The 23,070-nt window shown below is 40.2% G+C and overlaps 1 protein-coding gene across 1 annotated transcript in view; it reads right to left on the minus strand.

The window, feature by feature from the left end:
• The window catches only part of LOC104158707 (phosphatidylinositol 3,4,5-trisphosphate-dependent Rac exchanger 1 protein-like), a 107,545-nt gene that overhangs the window by 76,534 nt on the left and 7,941 nt on the right, over nt 1-23,070 (minus strand). The window contains 4 exon segments of the mRNA XM_009696426.1: nt 6,407-6,508; nt 9,834-9,938; nt 16,151-16,273; nt 20,655-20,726. Of these exon segments, the coding sequence (XP_009694728.1) occupies nt 6,407-6,508; nt 9,834-9,938; nt 16,151-16,273; nt 20,655-20,726 (402 nt within the window).

Here is a 23,070-nt window from a genome sequence, read left to right on the forward strand (position 1 = left end):
CATATTTACTTATCAGTTCAAAAAGGTGTGTTAATAAACAGTTCAGCTCCAAAATGTGCTTCTTAAACAAACAAACAAAACCAAAAAACAAACCAACAAATCTTTCTGTGAATATAAATGTTTCCAGGAGTTTTATATTCGTATTTCAGTTTTTAATATTTGCTTGTATTAGAATTTATTTTCCACTTAAACTAACCAGAAAATAAATGTTACACCGGGTTCTATCTGTGTACCTGCCAATCATAGCGTTGGGGTTTTTTTTATTATTCTGTGTATTTTTAAAATTGGTAATTTATGTCAATGTTTCTGCAGGGTAACAACCAGACAAGCAAAGATAAATCAGTAAAACAGCTTATATTCAATGTGCCATCAAATCTACAACATATGCTAAATTAAAATGTAACAAAAACATTTCCAGTTTTATAAATATTGCCACTTATTTGTGATTATATATAAAAAGTGTGGAAGACAGAAGTATGATTTATAAATTGGCAGTGTTCCTTACAACTCTGTAGGGTATATATAATTTTTAATGTTGTGCTACATAGACTTGGATTTCAACCAGCCAATGTCACGAATCTAAGAGCAACACCACTTTTCTTGGGGGGAAAAAAAGAAGGGGAAAAAAACCCCAAACCAAACAACAAAAAAACAAACTCCCAAAGATTAAACATATTCAATTATGGCCAATTAGAAGATTCTGTTCCTTAAACAGCTCTGAGAGGAATGGAGAGGAAGAACAGGGAGACAGTGAGTTAACCTTTCTTCATCCTGATCTGTATCCACACCCCTGGCTTCCCATCTTTCCCTTTCAAAGTCCAGAACCGCATTTATTAAGGCCTGTATGTGCCTCATTTTGGGGCTTTCCCTTTCAAAAGGATTCTGAATTTGGTCACTCAGCTTTTAGCATCCAGTTTTTCTTTTCCTCCTAGGGCCAATGAGTTTTCCATCACATGAAGCAATACATAATTACTGCCCTAAATCATCCATGGACTTGTGTACATTATGATATATTTTTAAAGGATCAGAGGTGGAATGTGCATTTCTGGCTGGAGTCTGAGCAATTCCTTAAGAGAACAGACATCAAACAAGAAACAACCTCTGTGACATGCACTGGGCTATCAGGAGCCCGCAGGGGTGCGGCTGTCATGTGCTGCACATTCCTCGTGTGTGTGTCGGGAAGAAGGAGACAGAAATGACTGCTCCTAATCCCCACCCCTAATGGTGTGATTAACTCATGATCACCGCGCCCCTACAGTTTTCTTCTTGCTGACATAAATGCTCTTTATTAAGGCAAAAAGGCTATTTTTGTTCAGAGATTGGTATACACAACAGCTGCTTCTACTCTTAAGTAGTATGGTTTGCATTAATTAATACAGTCATACAATTATTATCAGTGAGACAGAGCTGCCTTAATCCAAAATGTTCTGCTAGAAATATTTAGTGGGCAAGCTTTCCAGTGTACCTACATGCACTGGAGTTTTAAGTCGCTCCCATAGTATATGCTCTCAAGGTCTGCGCATCTATTTGCCTTTGCTTCTTTTCTTCTTACCAAATCATACTGCCCATCACAGCAAGCATAGTTTTGTTTTGTTTGAGCCTAGTCCAAGCCTCTTTCTCACTTTTAAGGAAATTTTATAATGAAGCTCCTCACTAACAAATATTCAGAACTCCTACATGCCTAAATAGACTTCACATCATTTGCTGAAGTTTCACAGCAAGAAAAACAAATGGAATTCACATTGGAGAGGTTTTGGACTGGGGATAAAGCAAATTTACCGACCAAGAAATTTTGTGTAATTTTCTTGCATGCTGTCTGAAGCAGACAAAAACTGCATTAAGGACAAAAATATTAATGTAATTACTTCTCTATTTGCACAGAGATTCTGAAACACCACGACTAGGTTTGAGTCCCATCCTTCAAACCATATATAAGGCTTTCAAATTATACAGACAGCAGCCAAAATTTTAAAACTAAAACAAAACAAGAAAAACAAACAAACACACACACCACCAAAAAAACACCATCCAAAAAAACCTGTTTACAGTCAGCCACTCCAAAGCTGCAATGCTTGGTTCACAAAAAATGGAAACTATAAATAAAATTGAAACTTATCAATCACAAATATTTGGATCATTGTTCTGCCTCCATCTTTTGTTAGTTCAAAAAACCAAATAACTTCATCAGAGGATGAGAAAACTTAAGATCACCAATTGCAGAATGCCGTACGTTATATTGGAAATAACTGGTAATACATGCTTAGAGTGTATCTGCGCTTGGAGATATTCCAGTATATTATTCCTAAGTAACTCAAATTAATTCCATGCTAGATGCTATTATTCTGAAGAAGGATACTCATATATGGTATTAATAAAAAATAGTTATAGTATTTTAAATGTGTCTGTGTCTTACCCTAGTATTCAGGTTGACTTTCAAACACAGACAAGTCTGAATTACTTTATTCATATTATTTATCAAACCTAACTACTTAGCTATACTAAATACTTATGCTATAACAAGGTCATATCAAAGTCACCAGAAAATCTGGATGTTCACAAACTCTTGCTAAAAACAAAGTAAAAGAGGAAAGTAGGATAGTTCTGGTCTATGACTTTTCTAATCAGTTGGAATACAATAGTATCTCCTTGTCCTGGGAATTAAGATAAAATAAGATCCAATCCCCACGAATACAAAACAGCTATTTCAGGAGCAGTAACTGCAGTTCAGCAGCAAAGGGAGAGCAAACACTTAATTTGAGGGCTGTGTTATTTTTAAAATTACTTTTTTTTTTTTTTTCCCTTGCTTGGAGGGTTGCCTGGTCAGCACTAACAGAATCAGCCTGTATTTTCCCTTAGCTGTTCCCATGTCTGAAACATCTGTGTCCACTCTGGTAATTCCATGTTAGCAAGTATCAAACAAGTCTTGAATGGGATACAATTTATTCACTATGAAATCACTACCTTTGAGAATCAGCATCAACTACACTTTCTAATGATCACAAATATTTTCTGAGCTGAACAACCTAGTAATGGCATAATCTCACTGACTGAGGCAGATTTGTTGCCTAACCAAAATGAAATTCCCCTCAGCTTTTTCTTAAAACTTTTATTTCCTGTCCAGGAAATTTCAAGTAGTGAACAGAGTGTGACTTATATCAGCCTATATACAAAAAGAAATCCATAGAAAAACAGAATGCAGCATCATGAGTTGCCTCATCACAGCTCCTCTCGTTCGCTCCCTTCACAATTATTTGTTTGACAAGTGCGTGTGGGTCTGGGTCAACCCCAGCAGAGCCAACCACCAGAGTCCCCACCCCAGAAGGTAAGCACAGCGTTGGCATCAGAGGACGAATTTATCTTTATTCTATCCCATTGTGTCTTGAAGGCAAGAAACACTATTTCAGTCTTCACCTTGCTGGTCTTGGCTTTGGCTTTCAAAGAAGAGAGGTTTGTGCCCCCAGGTCTTTTGACAAAGTATGAGAAAGTGGAAACCACCAGTTTATTTCCACAGGCCAATATTTGATCCCCAAAACCCAATGACTTCAGTTGCCATTGAACTTGGGAAGATTTGAATTATGGTTTAGAAGTATTTATTTTGCTCAAGTCTTTTGTTTACTACCCCTTCGCAAAACAAGTCAAACTGGTCCATTTGTAGCTCTTCCAGCCCCTGAGAGAACCCTAGAATGGTACAGACAAATGGGAAAATTTCAGCTGAAGAATACCAAAATGTCATTGCATCAATGATGCTACTACCTTGTAATCAAAGGTGTGCATTTCTTTGAGGTGTGTTTCTGTAGCAAGCACCCTCATAGCATTTGAGTAAAAGCCCTGAGATTACAGGAAAATTTGTAGCATTGGCAGGTTCTGCCATTCTAATATTTTGAAGAGCTTTTAAAACAAAATAGAGATTTTAAAAATTTTAATTTGCAAGTCAAGCTTCTGTCAGTAGATAAAAAGTCTACAGATTATCCAAACTGACAGAAGGCTACCACTCATAATAATGTTTTCCAAAAAGCTTAGAAATTAAGCAGGTCTAGTTAGCAATGGGCGATTCAGCGACAAAGTCATACTAAAAAGAGAAAAAGAAGAGGCACTGAGGTGCAGAAGAAATCTAGGGAGTTCTCTAAGACAGTCGTGTGCATGGCTTAGAGCTGAGATCCCCAAACTGTGCTTGAGAGATGACTGGTGGTCCACATACTGAGCGGTCAGATCCGACACATGAAACCACACTGACTTCAGAGCTACTTCAAGCTTATCAAGGACACGGAGCAAAATACAAGAAATATGATGTGCTAACAGTGATCTTTTAGTCAAAAAGATTGGAAAATATTGGGATAAAACCGGTTAAGGTAAGCATAGCAAGGTTATGCCAGATGTTGATTACTTTGGCTGGAATAAGATGTCTCCAGCATGGAATAAACAGGTGAAGGAACCTGGTCTCCAGGCTCTGTATGCATTAATGACTGCCTTCATACAAAGGGTAATCAGGACAGGAATCTGCAGGAGAGTAACACTTCATCTTTTAGTAACAGCACAAATTTAGAGATCAGTTCAAAATTAAGAACCCAGTCACTATTTCTTCTCGTTGAATTTCCTGGGAAAATAGAAAAGGGATTTCTGTAAGGAACCAAAACAATCTCTGATTTTCAGTCTTGAACACACAGCTGGATAACAATCACAAAACACACCACAGAGTGAAAACAAGAAAATGTAAGCACTATCAAAATACTTGGTCAGGAATGCACATTTTAAGGTCCTCACATCCCCTGGTCTGTTTACCACATTAGATGCCATAGGAACTCACTTTCTGCGCACATGGATGCTGCTCACAGTCACCATGCAGATCCACAGACTGAGCAGACACCAAATTCTCTCCACACTAACCCCAAATAAACACAGTGGACTTAAACGGAGGCATCATTAGGTTTTCAATTATCTCTATATAACCAGTCCTCTCTGAAGATAAATCAGATCTGGAGCCACTTCCGTGTTTTCCTGATTTAGGCACCCTTGCCCTGTCTTGGCTATTATTAATACTGTGGAAGAAATGTCTGTAGCAGTCTCACACATTAGCTTCTCCTGCTATGTGCCTAAATTGCAAGTGCCTTTGTTCAAACTGTAAGTGGAGCTGTGGACAGACTGACTGGACTGATAAACTGACTGTATGCACCTAAATCCTGGTAGCTAGGTCCATAAGGAACAGTGCATGAATATCTGCTGTAAAATGGATTTGTGCACAGCTGCACAGACAACAGAATGATTCCACCCATAGGAAAGACATATTTTGAAAATTCGGCTCTGAAAGCTCCAGTTGAATGGAAAGAAATAATTTAAACATTCGTCAGACGAAACAAATAATTTTAAATGGAATAACAGATCAGTATTGAGCTAACCAGCTTGTACCTACAAAAACTCTTAATCATGCTGAATGTATGGACACAGCACTGCAACAGCTTTACATGACATACAGTTGATTCATGTGGTCAGCCTGTGACCAAGAGCACCAGCTCATCGCAGAATTCTTACTTTCTTACTCAAGTCAGGAAGGGACATTACTTTCAAAATATGAGGCAATTTCTTCTTATATTTTTTATTAATTAATTTTCTTTTAGTACATGTAATGTTACTCTGATTGAGAAAGAGACTGACATCACTGAAGATTCATGGCTGTTAGCCAGAGTAGCTACAAGGCCACGGGTGATACAAACTCTCTTAGAAACTGCTTTCTCCTTCTCCCTCTTCTTGTTCCCGCCAGGCGTGTGACCCAGCCCTGACCTGGAGGGATGAGAGGCAAGTTAGCTCTTTCTAGGTCTTTTATTCTCTAGCTCCTACGGTAAGAATACTAGCAAGGGGGCCAATTAGTGCCAATTGCAGTAGTCATTTCTGCAATGACACCCGTCCATTGGGAACTCGTCTGAGACGGGCAGTTTTCAAACAAGCCGCCAAACAGCTGTCAGATGATACAGGATTTTGATCATTACTGACCTGAACACACTCAAACTAGAGACTGCGTGATGAAAGACGTATCCCATTTAGAGTCCCCAGAGCTATCCAGTCCCTCAGAACACTGATACAATTCTATCTGAACACAATTTTTCAGGAAGTGGCTAAAATGGCACTCACAAACCTTAGTAAACATCTGAAGAGAACTGAAGTCAAAAGGCATTAGTTAGTCAGTAAGTTACCCTGTCTGGTCTACCCACACCATTACAAGATTCAGCAGCCTGTCAGCATCAGACAGGTTTTTGACGGTAGCCATAAAAAGTTATTTTCTTCATAGAGGATCAAACTTTTAGAAATGCAAACCAGAAAGGTAGTAGCGACAACAAAAGTCAGGGCTAAAAAAAAATGCAGAATCACTCCAAGAATAAAACAAGCATCTGGAGAAATACTTTCTTTGGTTTACCTTAAGCAGAAGTGGATATTTGCAAATTCTCTGAATTGGAGTCAGCAGATAACCCTCTAGTGGAATGTCTGTCGTCTTTCTGCCTCCCAAAAGCATGCAACCCTATAATCAAAAAAGGAAACAAATGTTACCTCAGACACAAAGCTTTCAGGTGATCTTTGACATGATTTTGCATTCCTATAACATGTATTATGGTCAGAAAGCACTTTGCCATGCCCAAGATACAGGAAATGGAACTTTATTCACCACTGAAATACAGCCATCAGCCTGCAAAGTTCTTCGTGCATCAGTAAAATAAAATTTGCTGTGGATAATGGTGGCTGTGTAAAAAGGTATCTTCCCGGGGAAATATTATACAGCTGGTGGCTCAAAAAATGTCATAACATTACAATGACAATCAGCAAACCTAGATGCACCATTACCTAAAAGAATGCAGCCTACCCCCACAATTGATACAACCATTTGTATTCAGTCACTATACAAAGTTTGCCCTGTTGATCCAGAAAACTCTTGAAGGTTAAAATAAAGCCTACTAGCTAGTTATCACATAATTAACTCTAGTCCAATCCTTGTATCTGAAGGAAAACAAAGTGGAATTGAAATAAATGACTCATCTGCATCACATCCACTAATTCTCTGGCAAAACACGTCTAAGCACAGCTGGACAAACAGCATGGGTGCGCTGCCTGGCTAACCAGCACACATGTAGCTCTCGAACAGTCACAGCACACGTTGCTGCTTGCCCAGCAAAAAAAGCTATGGGACATGCAGGCAAGGCTACCTTGTAGGTAGGAAGTTGCAAGAGACAATGAAATTTAAGGAAAGCAGCTTTCATTAATTCTGATGTTCATTTTAAAAAAAAAAATATTGGGTTTCAGCATTAATTTTGTGAAGCTCTGTGACTTTCAAACAGAAAGAAAGTGAAGGGCATTTCTCTACCTAGAAAAATTACTACTCTCCCAGTGCTGTTTAAACACAGTAAGGAAGGGGACAAGTATTGGACCAATACACCAAAGAAATCCAAGTCCAAATAGATATTAAGTTGAGGAATAGAAGCAGCAACTCATCAACCCGTGCAATACTCACACAATGAGTTCACACAAATTTGGAGGGGTCCTGCATTCCAGAAGAACATTTCACAGATAAATTTGTGCACACTATCTCAAAACAAGTGATGTTCAATTTCTCAGTAGTTTATAGAAATTAATTTCTCAGGATTGACATGGAAGGGGAACATAAAAATTGGGTACGGCGTCGGAAAAGTCATTGACCTGTCCTTATTTTGTCATAATAACCTGTAATCTCTTTGTGATAAACAAATACTGACCTACTCTAAGCTTTTTATACATTTCCCTGAAGATTCTGTTATTGGCTGCTGCCAGAGACAGGCAGTGGACTGAAACGGACTTTAGATCTATTTCAGATAAACTAGTCTACACTCCTACGTTCAACCATGAATCTGGACAACTTTGCTCCAAAAATCACCCCAGTTGCAAACCTGTCCTGTCAACAGAAGTTGAAGTTTAAATTCAGTTCAGCCAAGATGTGCTTGCTTTGGGGCATCACTGGTAACATTTTCCCCTGTGGAATGCATGCTGTGGCTCAGACACACTCTGAAATTCAGTGCGTCTTTCGCTGTAGTTCAACAATCCTCCTCTTCAAGGAATGTTCACAGACATCATACATAAATCTCATTAGTTCTAACTGGTATTTTTACAGACAATCATCTGTAAAATAACCCTTCCCCAGGCTATTCTAGATCTGTGGCGTTGGCTACCAGCTCACAATGCTCCCTGTCCAATTTTCCAAGTCTCGAGTGATTCAGTCCTTCCCATCTCTTCTTTCAGCCCTCTCTCTAGCTCTGGGCTCAAAACTGCCCTTTAACACTTACTGATTTTTCAAACACATTCCCACATTCTATATTTCAGCAGCTGTGAGGGGGCAATTGGGCCAAATCTATCCTCACAAGCAAAGCTTTGTATTTTAACACAGCTTTCTCTGCATGGTGGCATTATAGCATTGGCTTTAGGAGGCAGTGGAGAAGGGAGGCCTGGAAGAAATTACAGCAGCCACAGCAAAGTAGACACTTCAGCATAGCCTCTTCCTCCCGTATTTACTGCTATTTTAAGAGTGTCTTGGATTCAGGTGCTGCAGCAAGCCACAGCAGACAGTGTGACATCTTTTATGTGCCTCGTAATCAGTTTGCCAGCTGCTGCCAGTAACAGACAGCAGGCTTTTGCCAATCCAGTGGAAGTGGAGAACACTCTGAATGTTGCAAAGATGGTGTTTACATGCACTTTTGTCTCTCCACTTTCTCATTAGTTTCCCTCAAGAGAAGCACCCAGAGGAGCTCACAAACAAGGAACGGGTCATTTGGTGACTCAAACTAATGGTTTAACAAGGTTCATTAAAACTTAGACATGACAAAGAGATTCTGACTACCCAACAGCATGACTGCCTGTCCCTGCTGCTCCCTCTGAGGCCTATATTTTGTGGCTAAAAGAATGCTCTGGCCCTGCTTGTGACAAACATTTTTCTTTTGCTGTACTATATTGGGAAAGAGCAGACCTTTGGCAGAAAGGACAAAAGAAGTGCAGAAAGAAGAGCAGGTCCTTTGCAAAACGACAGCCTTTCTTTTACCTCTTATCATTCACTAAGAAATAAAAAATAATGTGCTGAATTAGTCCCTCACCTACATGCCAACATCATTCCAAATGCCATGCATCCATGGCCAGGAAAACAAGACATCCAAAAATCAAGCAGAACTGGGGTGAAGGCTAGGAGGAGAAACATCCAAGAAAAGAAAGAAAAATAGGGAATGTTGGGCAGAAGGCACTGTCTACTGTTTCTCCTCCCAGCCTCTGTAAGAGACATTTGAAGGTTGTATGCCACAGTCCCTCCCAACACAGATACTAATACATCATGGGTTGGATGGGGAGTTAGGTCATTTTTGATAAAAGCAGCAATGATGCAGTCAAAACAATTCATCCAGACTACATTTCTTGCCCACAACTGGACTCATGGGGAAAAGGATGTCAGAAGCAGGCCACATTTTTCTGGTGGGTCTGCAGATGGTGGATTGGTCAGAGAACTGAGCAGGGAACCAGATCCACTGGGAACTAGTCACAGCCCTACTGCTGACTTATTGCATTACTCCTTTCACAATCTTTGCTCAAATTTTCTGTTGCTTCTTTAAAAAAACAAAAAAAAACTTCCCTATTTCCACTGAAATTACTCATACCAGAGCTTTGCTTAGTTCTGTGCTGAACTCATCAGTGATTTCAATACCTATTCATCCTGAGTGCTGCATACCTGGAATTGGTAATGTTTGCAAAACGTCCGGAGCATTCCTGAGATACCAAAAGGTTATTATAAGTACAGTGCAAAGTCAGATTATTAAGTCAAGAGTGCTAGAGAAGGTGCTTACCAGAAGGAATGTTCTCACTGTTGGGATCTTGTTCAATTCCATCAGCAGTCTGAGTGCTTTCTCGTGGTTGCTACAGTACTCCTCGTACACAAAGAATTTGTCTTTCTGCAAGGAAAAACACAGTAACTTATTGACTCAGACAAAATTGGAGTGAATATTTTGCCATACTCTGATACCAAATTCTTTACAAAGGGGTGTGCACTCTGAGTGGCATTAGGGTTGTAGTTTACATGAAGTGCACAATACTCCTCTAATGGGAATAATGTATAGAAGTGTTCCACTAATTCCTAACTCACTCTGTTGTAAGTTAACATCAGCCTTCTGAGCACAGAGACTTCCAGCACTTTTCCTCTTAATGCATCACTGAAATAATATATTCTTTGCTGAAAGAATGGATTTTTCTATCTCAGGGATACTTGCATGTATGTCAGGATATTCCAGCAGAGTAGCCAGGAGCAGAGTAAAACCAGGAGCAACGGGGCTGACATTTCTAAGCTGTGCTAACCACTCCTGCAGGAGGAAGAAACAGAGGTGGCTGGGAAGAACCAAGGCCTGGAAGAAGCTCAGAGATCTGGAGGGGAACTAAAACACAAAGCAACCAGCTGGAAATCCCCTGCCTTTCAGGGCTGAGGGGGAACCCCCAGTGAGTTGGCTGGTTCACTTTGTGTTCTGAAACAAGCAGCAGACCTCACTATTTTAATGCAACACTAAACAGTGGGTCAGTTGTCCATAACATTTTCCCTAAATGCAAGATTTTCATGAAAAACACACAAATTAACCAACATATTACAGAAATTACAGGAAGGGAAACGTAGCTTCACAACTAGATTGAGGTACTTACACTGGAACATGTCACACCCACCAGCACATGCAGTGGAATGAAATCCCCTGTTAAGAAACAAGGGTCAGCTGGCAGCACCAAGTTCTGCTTTACTGATCTCCAGAATCAAAGACAGGGCAATTCTGTCTAACTAAAATGATCCGAGATGCTGAACCCATTGCAAACACCAGATATCTGGAAACACTGAAATGATCACAGAAGAAGCAGTAACACCTATTTCCATGCCTGAGCAGGTCAGGCAAGGAGCAAGCTGAATCTTTCAAGGCCGTTGGGAAGGGCTGAACTTTCAGTAGCTATGTTAAGAGATTCCAGTATTGCATTCACTGGAATAAAAGGGGAGTCAAAAGACTGTATTAGGCTTTAGACAGGTTCAATGATTCAGAAGCCAAAAAGACCCACCATTTTTTGCATGCTTCTCACAATAGTAGTTTCTTTCCTGATTCAGGTCAGCTTCTATGCCACCATGCAGTGCCATGCAGAGCTACTCAGACAAGCTACTTTGCATATCAAAAGTAATTTAGATGCATTCGTATGGTACTCTGCCAGGGGTAATAAGGGAGGCCTTCCAGAGCTGGCATCTCAGGGCACCATGCCATGTAGACAATGCCTTCCAGAGTTTGCTGTGGCATTAACATCATTGATTTTCTATTTAGGATCCTGGCCTGAAAACATTCTGTCTGAACCTGTTCATCTTCCTAGAACTAGGAAGTTAATTTTTTTTGAGTTTTGACTGGACTCCTAGCACTCTTCAGAGATGTAGAGCTTCCTGTGTTAGCTGAAGATGTCTGCAGCATCTAGCTACTTTCAAGACAGCTCACAGTGATCCAAACAAAAAACTACTGCCAGCTGAAGGAGTTAAGTAACATGAATCCATGGGAATACAGCTGCACTCACTAGGCATTCCCTTCACTCTTGTTACATGGAAAAGAAATTGTATTAATATTAGCTTAGGAGAATTTGACATTCTGGTCAGATGCTCAATGGCTAGATCTACACTCTCAGAGACTAAAATGCTTTTGGGTTTGGTTTATCACTAATCTGATGACATTTTTTTCCCTCCTTATACTTTCAAAGGAAGAATTGAGAATAAATAGATGTATGTCCAGGCACAACAACAACAGTACAAAGCAAATAAAACAACAGCCACAAAGAGTACGGTGCAAAGAGCTGGAATGCAGATGTTCGAGACTTTTATCCTTGATCTACAGCTGTTCATATTACTACTAGAGTTTAATATTATATTAGGAAGCTGAAAAGAAACAAAGGTTTCTGATCACCAGATGCAGGAAAAGGCAGCACTGGGTCCATAGCACAATAGAAAAGAGGCAATTGAGAGGCATGGGATTGTTTTCAACCATAAAAACTGGAGAGTTACAGAACGAGAAGACAGATATATGAGTTTCTCCTACATTTCCTCCTCAACTCCCTAGATGCACACAAGCAGCACACTTGAAGCTAAAAATAGTAACCATTAACACAACAGCATCCGTTACATCAATGCACACAAAATGTCATTGCTCAGGTTTCTGACTGCAGCTTTGAGTGCCTGGAGTTTTGGGAGGTTATATTTAGATCATAACAAAATCCCTTTGCTAAAGCTCAAGTCAGTACAATAATTATACACACCAGAGTGCTTTCATCAAGTCTTTTCCAGCTGTCCTTCATGCATGAGACCCACAAATATGAGAACTATGCTTTAAATTACTCAGTGTCTGAAGTGTTTAATTTCCTCTCTGGGTGACATGCAGTCCTGGACTCTCCCAACCACTGGTGAGGAAATTATCAGTTACATAATTACAGATGTTAGCCCAGGAATTCTGAACCTGCAGTTACTGTATATTAAAGTGCAATTATGGTCAGAGATGTGACCACATAAAAATGGCACCTTCTTACTCAGCAAATCTGCTGGATACACAGCTAGAGCTTCTGACTTTGGTGACAGAAATAAGTCTATACTGTTCTTAGGTTTGGTTAAAATAAATCCTTAACCAATAGTTTATTTTCCAAATATGTTATTTTGGGTCCATTAGAACTGCCCACAAATTAGTGTGAATTTGAAAACAGTTTTGACTAGAAAAAGCAAGTAAGATATTTGGAAAATTGTAACAACTTTTTTTGGACCTATTTTTAACAAGGCATAGCATTTTCTTGTTTCAAAGCAGGCTGAAACCAATTTTGTCAACATGACAAACCTAAGCCAAACAGAAGATATAATTCTCAACAAAACAAGATCCCTGATGACTTAGACAGTAAAACTGATCACTCATGCAACATTGCTCCTACGAATGAGAAGAAAACATGTTTCCCTTGAACAAGTTTCTAGCTATTACATCACCAAACCTCTAGCAATATGGCAGTATCAGAAATGAAGCATCTGTCAGTTCTCTGCCCTTCTGCCCTTGAGTCAGCCATACATTCTCCTGACCTGCACAAAAGAACCTATGCTGATGAGGCGTGATTATTCCAAGTTCAGTGTATATGCTTTCTTTGATGTTAAAGACTTATTCTACATGCCATTTTGTTTAAGGCTGTAGAGTAGTGCTTCAACAATTAGCAAGCTATTCACCAAATTTATGAGCATTTTTAACATTGACTTCCTGAAGAAAAGCACCTGTACTAACATCTGGCTGCTGACAAGGACTGAGTTCATAACCAGGACTAAGAATGACCTTGCCAGGTGATCATGACAGAAGATACACTGACACTTTCAAGATTCACAGGCCTTATGTCACTTCCTCACTGCAACTCCCCTGAGGTTACAGTGTGATTTGGTGACAATGAAAAAGCATTACTGAAGGTGTTCTTCCTAGCACTTCTTCTAAGCACATTGCAACAACAACAGAACCCTACCCAAAATGAAAGACCAAAGAAATATGTTGCCCATGTTTTCCCTGAGTAAACTAGCTAGTAACACACACTCTGAAAAAGGCTCTTCAGCCATGTTGCAGGAGTGTATTACTGGATGAGAATGACTGGGTTTTTCTCCAGGAAACCTCAAGTGTGTTGCAAGGGTTTCTTGTGGTGGCAAAGTACTGAACACTATTTAAAAAAAAAAAATGGTTTCAGCAGCATGGAAACACCTTCAGGAGTACTGTTTCTGAGGCACAGGGTTTTTTATGAATGCCTCTGCTTCATCAGAACAGCCCCAATTGGGGAAATGGAGCTTTGGAAGCCTAAGCAGAGAGGAACCGAAGACTCACTCTGAACCACAGTTGCCACTGGCATCTCCCTGTCACCTGCTGGAGACTCACTATGGAAGTCTGTACTGTGACAGGACACAAATCTCACCCCCTTCACCCCCAAATACCCAAAGAAGCTTGTCTTCTAAAACCTAGGCACAATCTGCATGCAAGGACAGATTATTTCCTCCTCTCTTGATAATCTTCTGTTAACTGTTCCTTACTCAGATCTGAGCTACCACAATGCTCCTAACAGTATTCCTACATTTCCCTAAGGTAATTATGGATGAGTCCAACTTTTTCTATATATTCTGAATCGAATATATGTTTTACTTCCTTCTGCACAAGCTGCTTCTTCCGTAGGGAATCATGAAACAGTTGATGTATACATTGTTTGCAATGCACTGCACAAACAGCAATGTAAGCTTATCTCAGTCAAACTGCCTCTATCAGAAGACAAATTCTCAATCAGCGCTCATCCCTGTGCATTACAGTTTCATAATTCCTGTACTGTTGCATGTTTGATAAATAAGCAACATTAGATAATTACTAAATTTAACAGTAATAAAGTTACAAAATTATATGTTCATGTAAAAGAAAACACTACCAATGACTACACGTACCAGGCTTGAATTCAGTCAAATGACAGGATGTTAACATTTCTGGTTATTCAGTGCCACTCTGAAACGCAGTAGACAATTTGACAGCATCACTCAAAAGCCCTCTAATTTTGACACCGTTGCTAATGAATACTAATACATTAGTATAGCACATCTTGTTGGTAGGCAATGATTCTAGTGGGTATTCAAGGCTTTAACTAAGTTTACCAGTATGTTTTTCAGCTGACAGTCAGTCTTCACATCTGATACAATTTTAGGGCATAGTCTCAATATAACACTTTCCGACACTATTTTAATAGTTGTCACAGCATAAATAAAAATTATACGAGGGGGGCAGTTCGTAAAGCTCTATGAGTAATGAATGGCTGTATAATTGCTGTCCACTCAAACCTGATGAACTGTGAAAGCATGAATTTTTATTATGAACATGTAATAGAACATTTTTTGATAGAAAGTTGGCCTGTGGCTTAATGCAGTTAATAAGGATTTGAAGAAACGGCTATTATGTACATGCTTTCTAATTTTCAAACATCTCAGGAGGGCCGCTCCAAATGAAAAAAATGTGCGACTTCAAACTATGATACATGTAAATTAGTAACTTTGCATTTAAATGAGTCCATCTTGTAACCAGGTGTATATAACAACTGATCTTGCATATACAGTATGCTCTACATACATACTAGTCAGAGGATGGCACACATACATGACTGAAAATCAAGTCAAGTTAAAACCAAACCAAAACAAAAAACTACCACAGGAAGAATTTCACAGTATAAGAAACAAATTACAATGAGAGAAGCAATGGCAGGATATCATAAGCTGCAATTGCATGATCCTTAGTATGGGTCTGTGCTTTCCTGTATTACCTGGCAGTACCAATCCGACTGGATCAGGTTGGCACACATGATCATATTATGGACGTAGTAGGAGAACAAATAATATATCTATCAGGCATAAAGTCAGATGACACAAAAGTAACTTGTCAAAATCTTCTAAACAACCTGGAACTGGCAGAGCGAATTTGCATTATATGACTACTTCTCATTTCGTACCTCTGGAATTCTTGAGCCAGCATTGAGTCCAAAAGCCCAATTTTATTTACTTTTGAGCTACAGAATGCAGGTACTCATTTATTCCATGGTAAAAGGCTGTGTGTTGTAACTTGTGCTGCACTTCAGCAAGATAAGCCATCTCACACTACCTTTCATTTACTGAAGGATAAATGTATGCACAGATACGAACTACTGCAAATGATGTATTGTCCTTTGGTTTTAATTTTGATCTTAGATCTTTGTGGGTTTCAGTTTTTTAAAATCATAAAATACACACAAAAATTACTCATTTACTTGAAATTGTGCTGTTTTTTTGAAACCTTTGGAACCAAAGCAGACAAATTCTCAGCAATAAAATGTGATCAGCTGGGTGAGAAAAAAAAAAGGAAAAAAATACTCAATGGGAAGAATTTCTAAAAATACCTCGTTGTTTAGTTGAGTTTGATGTGGTTTCCATTGTTCTAACCTCATTCACAAGTTTTTTCCCACCCTACCTACAACTTTCATACAAGACACACATTGTCATAGTACTGCCACAAGCCTTAGAGATTAAGGCTAGCTAAGGGGCATGGGAGCTTATGACAGGAAACTGTATTTTCAGATAGCGTTAAGTCATTGTACTTACAAATTTTAAGAAAACATTTCCCAGTTCATGCTGAGACTGAGGTTCTGGTTGTAAACAAAATTCCAGGGCAGCCAGGAACTCTTTATGAACACCAAGAATGTCTTCGATGTTAGAAAATAAGATCTGAAAAATAAAAACATTGCTAGCTGTTAATATATGAGAGTGTTTTGTTAAAGTAGTAGCATCAAAATATTTTGGTTGCAGACTTGCCATGATATGATCTAAAGCACAGACAGGGACTTGTACAGAATGAATTACACTGTATTTGCCCCTTTCCTGGCCCCCTAATGGAAACCTTTATTGCTACTGAAGTACCTGCTGTAAATGAAGGTTACCTTTCCAAATACCTGAGCATGATGAATGTGAGGAACCTCTTTCAAGTCTAGAGAAGATTTCCTATGAGACCAACCAGGTGAAGGGAATCACAAGGACCAAACTCACTTTGCAGGAGACAGAAGCAGGAAGTCATTTGCCTTTTCTTCCCATGCATTAGAATTCACTATCTGGAAGAAAACGACTTGAAGCTATCACACACAAAGACGTACCCATATATAAGAGACCAAACCTCTGCCACATGGGATCTAGCATTCCACTGACAGGAGTACAGAATAGCGTAAAGTGCTTGCCAACCAAAAGAGCAGCATTTTAGAGTTCCCCTTCACTGATCTCAGTGGTTCTAAAAGACGTATGTAGTGGGACAGAGGCCCCTAGTTTAGATGTGTACTAAAAGGTAATTGTGCAATCTCATAGCTAAATGATCCCTAGTGATTTGAATACATGTGTGCTAAGGGGAATCAACTGCCAGGGTGAAAGCTGCTATAAACACAAAAGCTTTGTAAGTCTTCATCATCTTCATACAAAACATGGAAGAAAGTTTGAATACACACAGAGGACACGGAATGCTGCCTACACACAGGGAGAAGTTCTGATGCATGGTGACACAGCCATCAGTATTGACAGCCACTGGAGGAAAGTCTGAATAGGCAAAGTAAATCCTGGAGTCTGCAGCGACATACATATTGCAGACATCATTTTCTATCACTTCGCTTTAATTATGCTACTTACAAACAGAAGATCTGTAGTGCAGTCAAACCAGCTTTCACATTGGAAGCAGCCTCCCAGGTCTTGCACAGTGAGTGGGTAACACTCCTCTGAACCTCACAGCGTGCAGCCTGACGGAGCCAGCCTTCATCTTCCTAGCATTCAGTGTGGGAAGTGATCAAGTCTAACATCCTCCAACACTTCCCAAAGCACTTTATCGTAACACTAAGCTTTTCAACTTCATACAGTGGAATTTATTCACCAGATGCAACACTGATTCAGCCTGGTGGCTCGTGATGTAGCAGTAACCCAGAAAAACAATAATCTGTAAATTAAGTCTAATTATTAAAGACAGGAATGAAGCCTCCATTCCTGGTTTAAAACCAGTTTCTCTCTCGTTTTGCAGGGGTACACAAGATCAGGAATTCAAGTAGCCTTCCTCTCTGCATGTACCCAGGTTCAACTCCATACCTTCTATTATTCAAGGATGGGCAGAGTATTCCTCTCAAACTCCTCCTGCAAGCTGGCTGCATGGGCAGAGCAGAGCTGGTTGCATCTTCTTTGTCTTTGCTCCCCTCTCACTTCAGGAATGCTGAGATATGGTAGTCTGCACCATCATTAATGCAGGCTTGTGCCTCATAGCTCCTTTCTTGCTCTGAATAAACTAAAAGGTTCCAACATGCTGAATTTGCACTGATGGGCTCTGAACCAAGATAAAGGACAGGGAGCTAGGACCATTTGATTGCTTCCAGAAAACTTCCTGTGCTAATTCAAGCAAAGCATAGGATGGGTCTGTCACATGGCTGAAACTGATGTGATGACACAGTAGCCTCTGTTTGCATGGCTTTGCCAGAAGCTGTGCCAAAAGGGAATTAACAAGGAAGAGGAAAACATCTGTCAGGGATGATTTTATCCTTCAGGAGCAGTCTCCGGGGGGTATTTTTTTGATCCAAGGAATATCTGTGTAATCTAATGAATTCCGTGGCGGTCAGCAGAGCTCTGCTTGCAGCAGAATTCACAGATAAGAAGAGTCACTTGAAAATCAAGGCAGCAGAGAGACCTTGACTGCATGTGCTTCTACATCTAATACAGAGTTACCATTAAAAAATCTCACGTGAGGACCTTTGTCTGGCAGCTTGCGTACGCCCTCAAGTTGTACTGCCTTCCATCTACTCTATCAGTAAAATGACATCACTGCCCTGCTGTGAATGTAGCATAATACTAACCTATCAATAGAGTTATTCCCACATGAGGCGGTAAATAAACTAAAACCACTTTTTTTATGATGTTGCTGCAGCTGTTAGTCACTGGAGTACTTGTAAAATCTGGGCCTGGCACAGGACTCCACACGACCTTTCTGGAAGGGGATACAGTGACCAAAGATTACTGAGATCTCCAGTGCTTAGCGTCAGCTGTAGAAGAAACCTGCAAAAATAATACTGGGAGTAATAAGCCAAATTATCCTAAAAAGCACTTTCTCCTTTTGCTCAGAGGTAAGTTCCTGCCAGAATATCCTGTATTTTCCTCTAGACATTTCTGGTGCATGAAGAAAGAGAGGAAAAGACAGACTTCTCCTTACATAAGCTGCCAAACCATTTATACAGCCCCTGCTACCATCTTCGCTTCTGCCAACCACCTCACAGCTCCCTGGTGACTTGACATACATAATATTAGCAGGCAGAGTTATCAGAAATCCCAACACTACCTTGCTTGTCTTGCCTCTACCAGTAAGGAGGAAGAAAAGAGAGGGAAAGAAAGAAGAAATATCTTTCAACTGCAGGAAAGACAATGAAATTATTTGGGATATGGGGAGAAGGAGATAATATTGACTCTGATCAAGAAAATTGTGCCTTTGTGATTCTATTTCACCAGCAATAGGCGTAGGTCCTTTATGACTGAAGAGAAGCTCTGTTATTGAAAGCTGGGTATCATAATAATAAGAATAAATGAGGTCTCACAGTGGCCTCAAAAAGACCCCCAGGCACTTCAAGAATAACACAAAAATGAAGAGGTACTTCCCCAGAGGAGTGTGATGAAACTTCAAATACAAATACATCTAAATCAGCAGAGAAAATACAGATTCTTCTGCACAGGCTTTGTGTGTGCTGCATCTGATTAAGTGGTAGTCATAATTAATATTCATTTTGATGATATATGAATAATGATAGAATAATAACTTTCATCAACATCTGTGGCTGTTCAAATTGGCAAATAGTTGTGTAGGTTTATTTCTCACGCAGAGCTTACTTTTTGCACACCTCTCTGCACACGAGATCTATCGTCACTAATCATTTGTCTACTTTTTCTTCAGTCACCTCCAAACTTACTTCAGACTCTAGATCGTGAGTTTCTGGGGAGTGGGGACTTCCAAATTGAAGACAGCAGGAGGCTTAGCTCCACAAAGCTGCCAAGCCGTCTTGCTACCAGCCCCTTCTGATGCCAGTCAGTCAATACTATAGTATTGTTAGCCTGTAGAACGAATAGCAAAAACAGTGGCTAGAGGCCTGCTAGGATCTCTATACATTCAGATAATACTAGTATGTGAAATGGAGGAACCAGCCTTGGCGAAACACATGCCAGCTGCACCAGCGCTGGCTGGTGTGATATACCTGTTATTGCTGTGCCCTGCTCCCACAAGTGTAAAGGGCAATGTTTCTGCTGATTTAGGAGCTACAGGGTCAAATGCAAGCCGAATAAATAAGTTTCTAATTGCAAAAAAACTGCACTCTGTCTCACTGATCATTAGGTTTCACTTGCACATGTGTACAAAGAGGGTTTTTGAGCCAAATTACTACAAGTGTTGCTTGTATTTACGAAAATAATGAACAACAAGGTCTACTGTGACTAGAGGCACTAGAGAAGCTAGTACCTCACAGCTCTGTGTTCTGTGTCCCTTATCTCTTTCCAGTGCAAAATTCATTCAAGAACCTCCTCATGCAAGGGTCTCACCTTACTTAGTCTTCCCACAAGAACCCAAATTCCTTCCCACTAGAACACAAAGGAATATTCCTGCCTCCTCCTCCTAAGCCCTATCAATTTTAGATTTGTAAAAGACAGCAGATGCAAATTGGCTAACTGAATATTGTCAAGCAAAATAGACAAGGGCTGTGCATTCCCTGTCTTTCCTCCCAAAGATACCAAAAAGGCTTCTCTGTCCTCTACCTACCATTTCACAAACCTTGCCAAAAGTTAGTATCTCTGACAATGCTACACTGTTATCAAATTTTACTGAAATTAGCTGGTAGGAAGAAAAACTGCTGGAAGATGACAGCTATACAAATTGGCAAACAGATTGACAGATAAACTGTCAACATGAGCCTCTTGTCCTTAGGGAGCAACTTTAATAATAAGCATCAATATCACATGAAGATATTGAGGATATTTGACATTCATATCCCTGAATCTAGCCTTTCCTTATGTATCATTTTCCCTACCAAGAAAACGAAGAAGATAGAAGAAATACCTTAACATTCTCCTCTGTTATGTACTTCTCAGCTTTGTCCACAGCATTCTGGCGGATCCGGTGAAGAAATGCCTGCAGAGAGAAAAAAGATCATGTTAAACGGCTTGATAAAGTTTGATTTCACTCTTTTACATCCTCTAGGTTCCCATCAACACAGTGCGGCCGATTACCTTTAAGACTGAAAGAATGTAAACATTCACCAAATCACCAGCACAGTTCATAGACTCAGGGCTGTGTTCAGGGCAACACAAAAGACATTTCCTACAATGTTGCTGGGCCTTGCCTGGCAATAAATGTCTCCCCTCTGTTGAAACTTTTACATTTAATTATCTGTTACTACCAACAGAGTACAGCAAGAGTCTGTCTGTTTTTTCTTTGAAAGTTTCCCCCCTCTCTAAGATGCAGCTGTTTTGACTTTGGGAGGCAGCGCGCTTGACGCACATCAAGATGTATGTCAGCAAAAAGGACTGCGAAGAACAACAAAAGCACATTCATGCTGCTGGAGCTGAGGCATGTCAGAGCTATGAGTTAGGGTTATGGACAAGTTCAACAGACTCAATATGTGGGGAAGGGAAATCGAAATCGCCAGACAGCGCGTGGGACACGTTGTCCTGTTCACTGTATTTCATTTGGTTAAAAACAGACAAAACAATGCAGGAACTTTCCACCTTGGTCAGGTTTCCCTTTCCCTCAGCTCTGCAGAACTTTGGCTTAACAAGCAAATCAATAAAAAGCTCCAGGCCAGATACAAATACACAGTAATCTGAGTATCAGCCTTCAAAGCATAACTCTGGCTACTGGAAGTCAGGACCTACTTCCATTTGCACTGAATATACCCACAACATATTTGATTCACAGTGGGAAGGCTTTAGCAAAGCACACTGCATGGCATTTCTACCTCAAGTCTCCACTGTTTTGGCAACTATTGGCTAAAGGGCACTTTAAAGAGAGAGCAGGGAATTTTACGTTCCATAGGCATCAGCAGAGAGAGATGCAAATACCCACAGGTGAGACTGAAGGGAAGCCAGTGAGGACAGAATCTGCTGTGATAAACAACATGACCCATGTGCAGAAGGGGGAGAGGGCTTTCCTCTCTAGTGGTTTCTAACTTGCCTCCCACACAAAGGAGTGAGCCCTGGGGAGTGCTGTGAACAAGAAAGGAACTTTTCTCACCCACCTGGGACAGAGAGGGGAAGAGGGTCATTTCTTTGTATTTATGGTACAAAGCAGCTTTGTTACAGCTTGATAATAAAAGGCTTTTAAAAGCTGAACTATTCCTGAGCAATGCCCATGTCAGCTGATACACACTCAGCTTTTTCTTTTTTCCTTTTGCCTGTTGGGATTGGCAGCAGCTTACAACCTGATAAGAAACTATGTCACTGAATCAAACTTAGAGCTATGGAATGCCTTCATCTCTGGTATTTTGGTTGGAGGACAGTGAACATGTCCCTCTGTCTAACTTCCAGCACTAGAAGGGGCACATCTCTGTTTCGGCTTAGCCAAGGCTCTCTGTCACTTGTCAGCCATTCACACTTTACAGAGCAGGCACCAATAAAAAAACAGATGAATTAATGAGGCACACAGACCCTATATTTGCTTTCGGCCCTAGATTCTCAACCTGCTTTTGCACAAATTTCAAGGACTATAACCATGTTGCTCCTCTTGTATTGCTAAACAGGAAGGACATCCTGACTAGATTCCAGCTAGATATGGAGAGCTTGGAGCAGGTTATGTGGACTACGAAGTCTGAAGAACAGATTCCTGCATTAAAGGAACAGGACGTGTGCCAACAGCGGAGGAGACATTTTAGAAGAACCAGCTAGTCCACCTTGCCAATAATCTGGCCAGGAACTGCCGCAATGTTAATGTACTGCCCTGCACCTTGGCAACAGTCAGGGAACTGTCTGAGAGGAAGTGTTCAGCATGATGACTAATGGCAGGACGACTGACAGGAATAGCTGTTGCCCTCCCACTTCAGTGTTAGGTGTGATATCTGAGCATTAATAATCAGGCATCTGATTTATACGAGGTAGCACATCATATTAAAGTCCCCCTTTCTCAAAAGATAAGCCAGGCAAAGAATTTTCTTTGCTTTAATCACATCTCTGTTTGGAGACAACAAATCCAATTGGAATGATTAATTAAGCTACACAATTAGCAGTTCCACTGGTGACTAATAGTTACCTGTATATTAGTTCCAGTATGGTGGGTCTAACAATAGAAAGCTGGCAAACAGAAGTGCAAATCACATTAGCTGTTACAGGTTAGTCAATAAAAAAATCAGGGTCTGTGCTAATCTAAAAAACAGCTTGTCTGGGATGCTTGTCTGAAAAGATCATTTATTGTGAGCGGGAGAAAGGGAGAAAAGGAGAGAGAAAAATCAAACAAAAAATGAGAAAGGCATAGAAGCGGGGAG

This window comes from Cariama cristata, unplaced genomic scaffold, assembly GCF_000690535.1.
Source record: "Cariama cristata isolate BGI_N322 unplaced genomic scaffold, ASM69053v1 scaffold5653, whole genome shotgun sequence".
Lineage (NCBI taxonomy): Eukaryota > Metazoa > Chordata > Aves > Cariamiformes > Cariamidae > Cariama > Cariama cristata.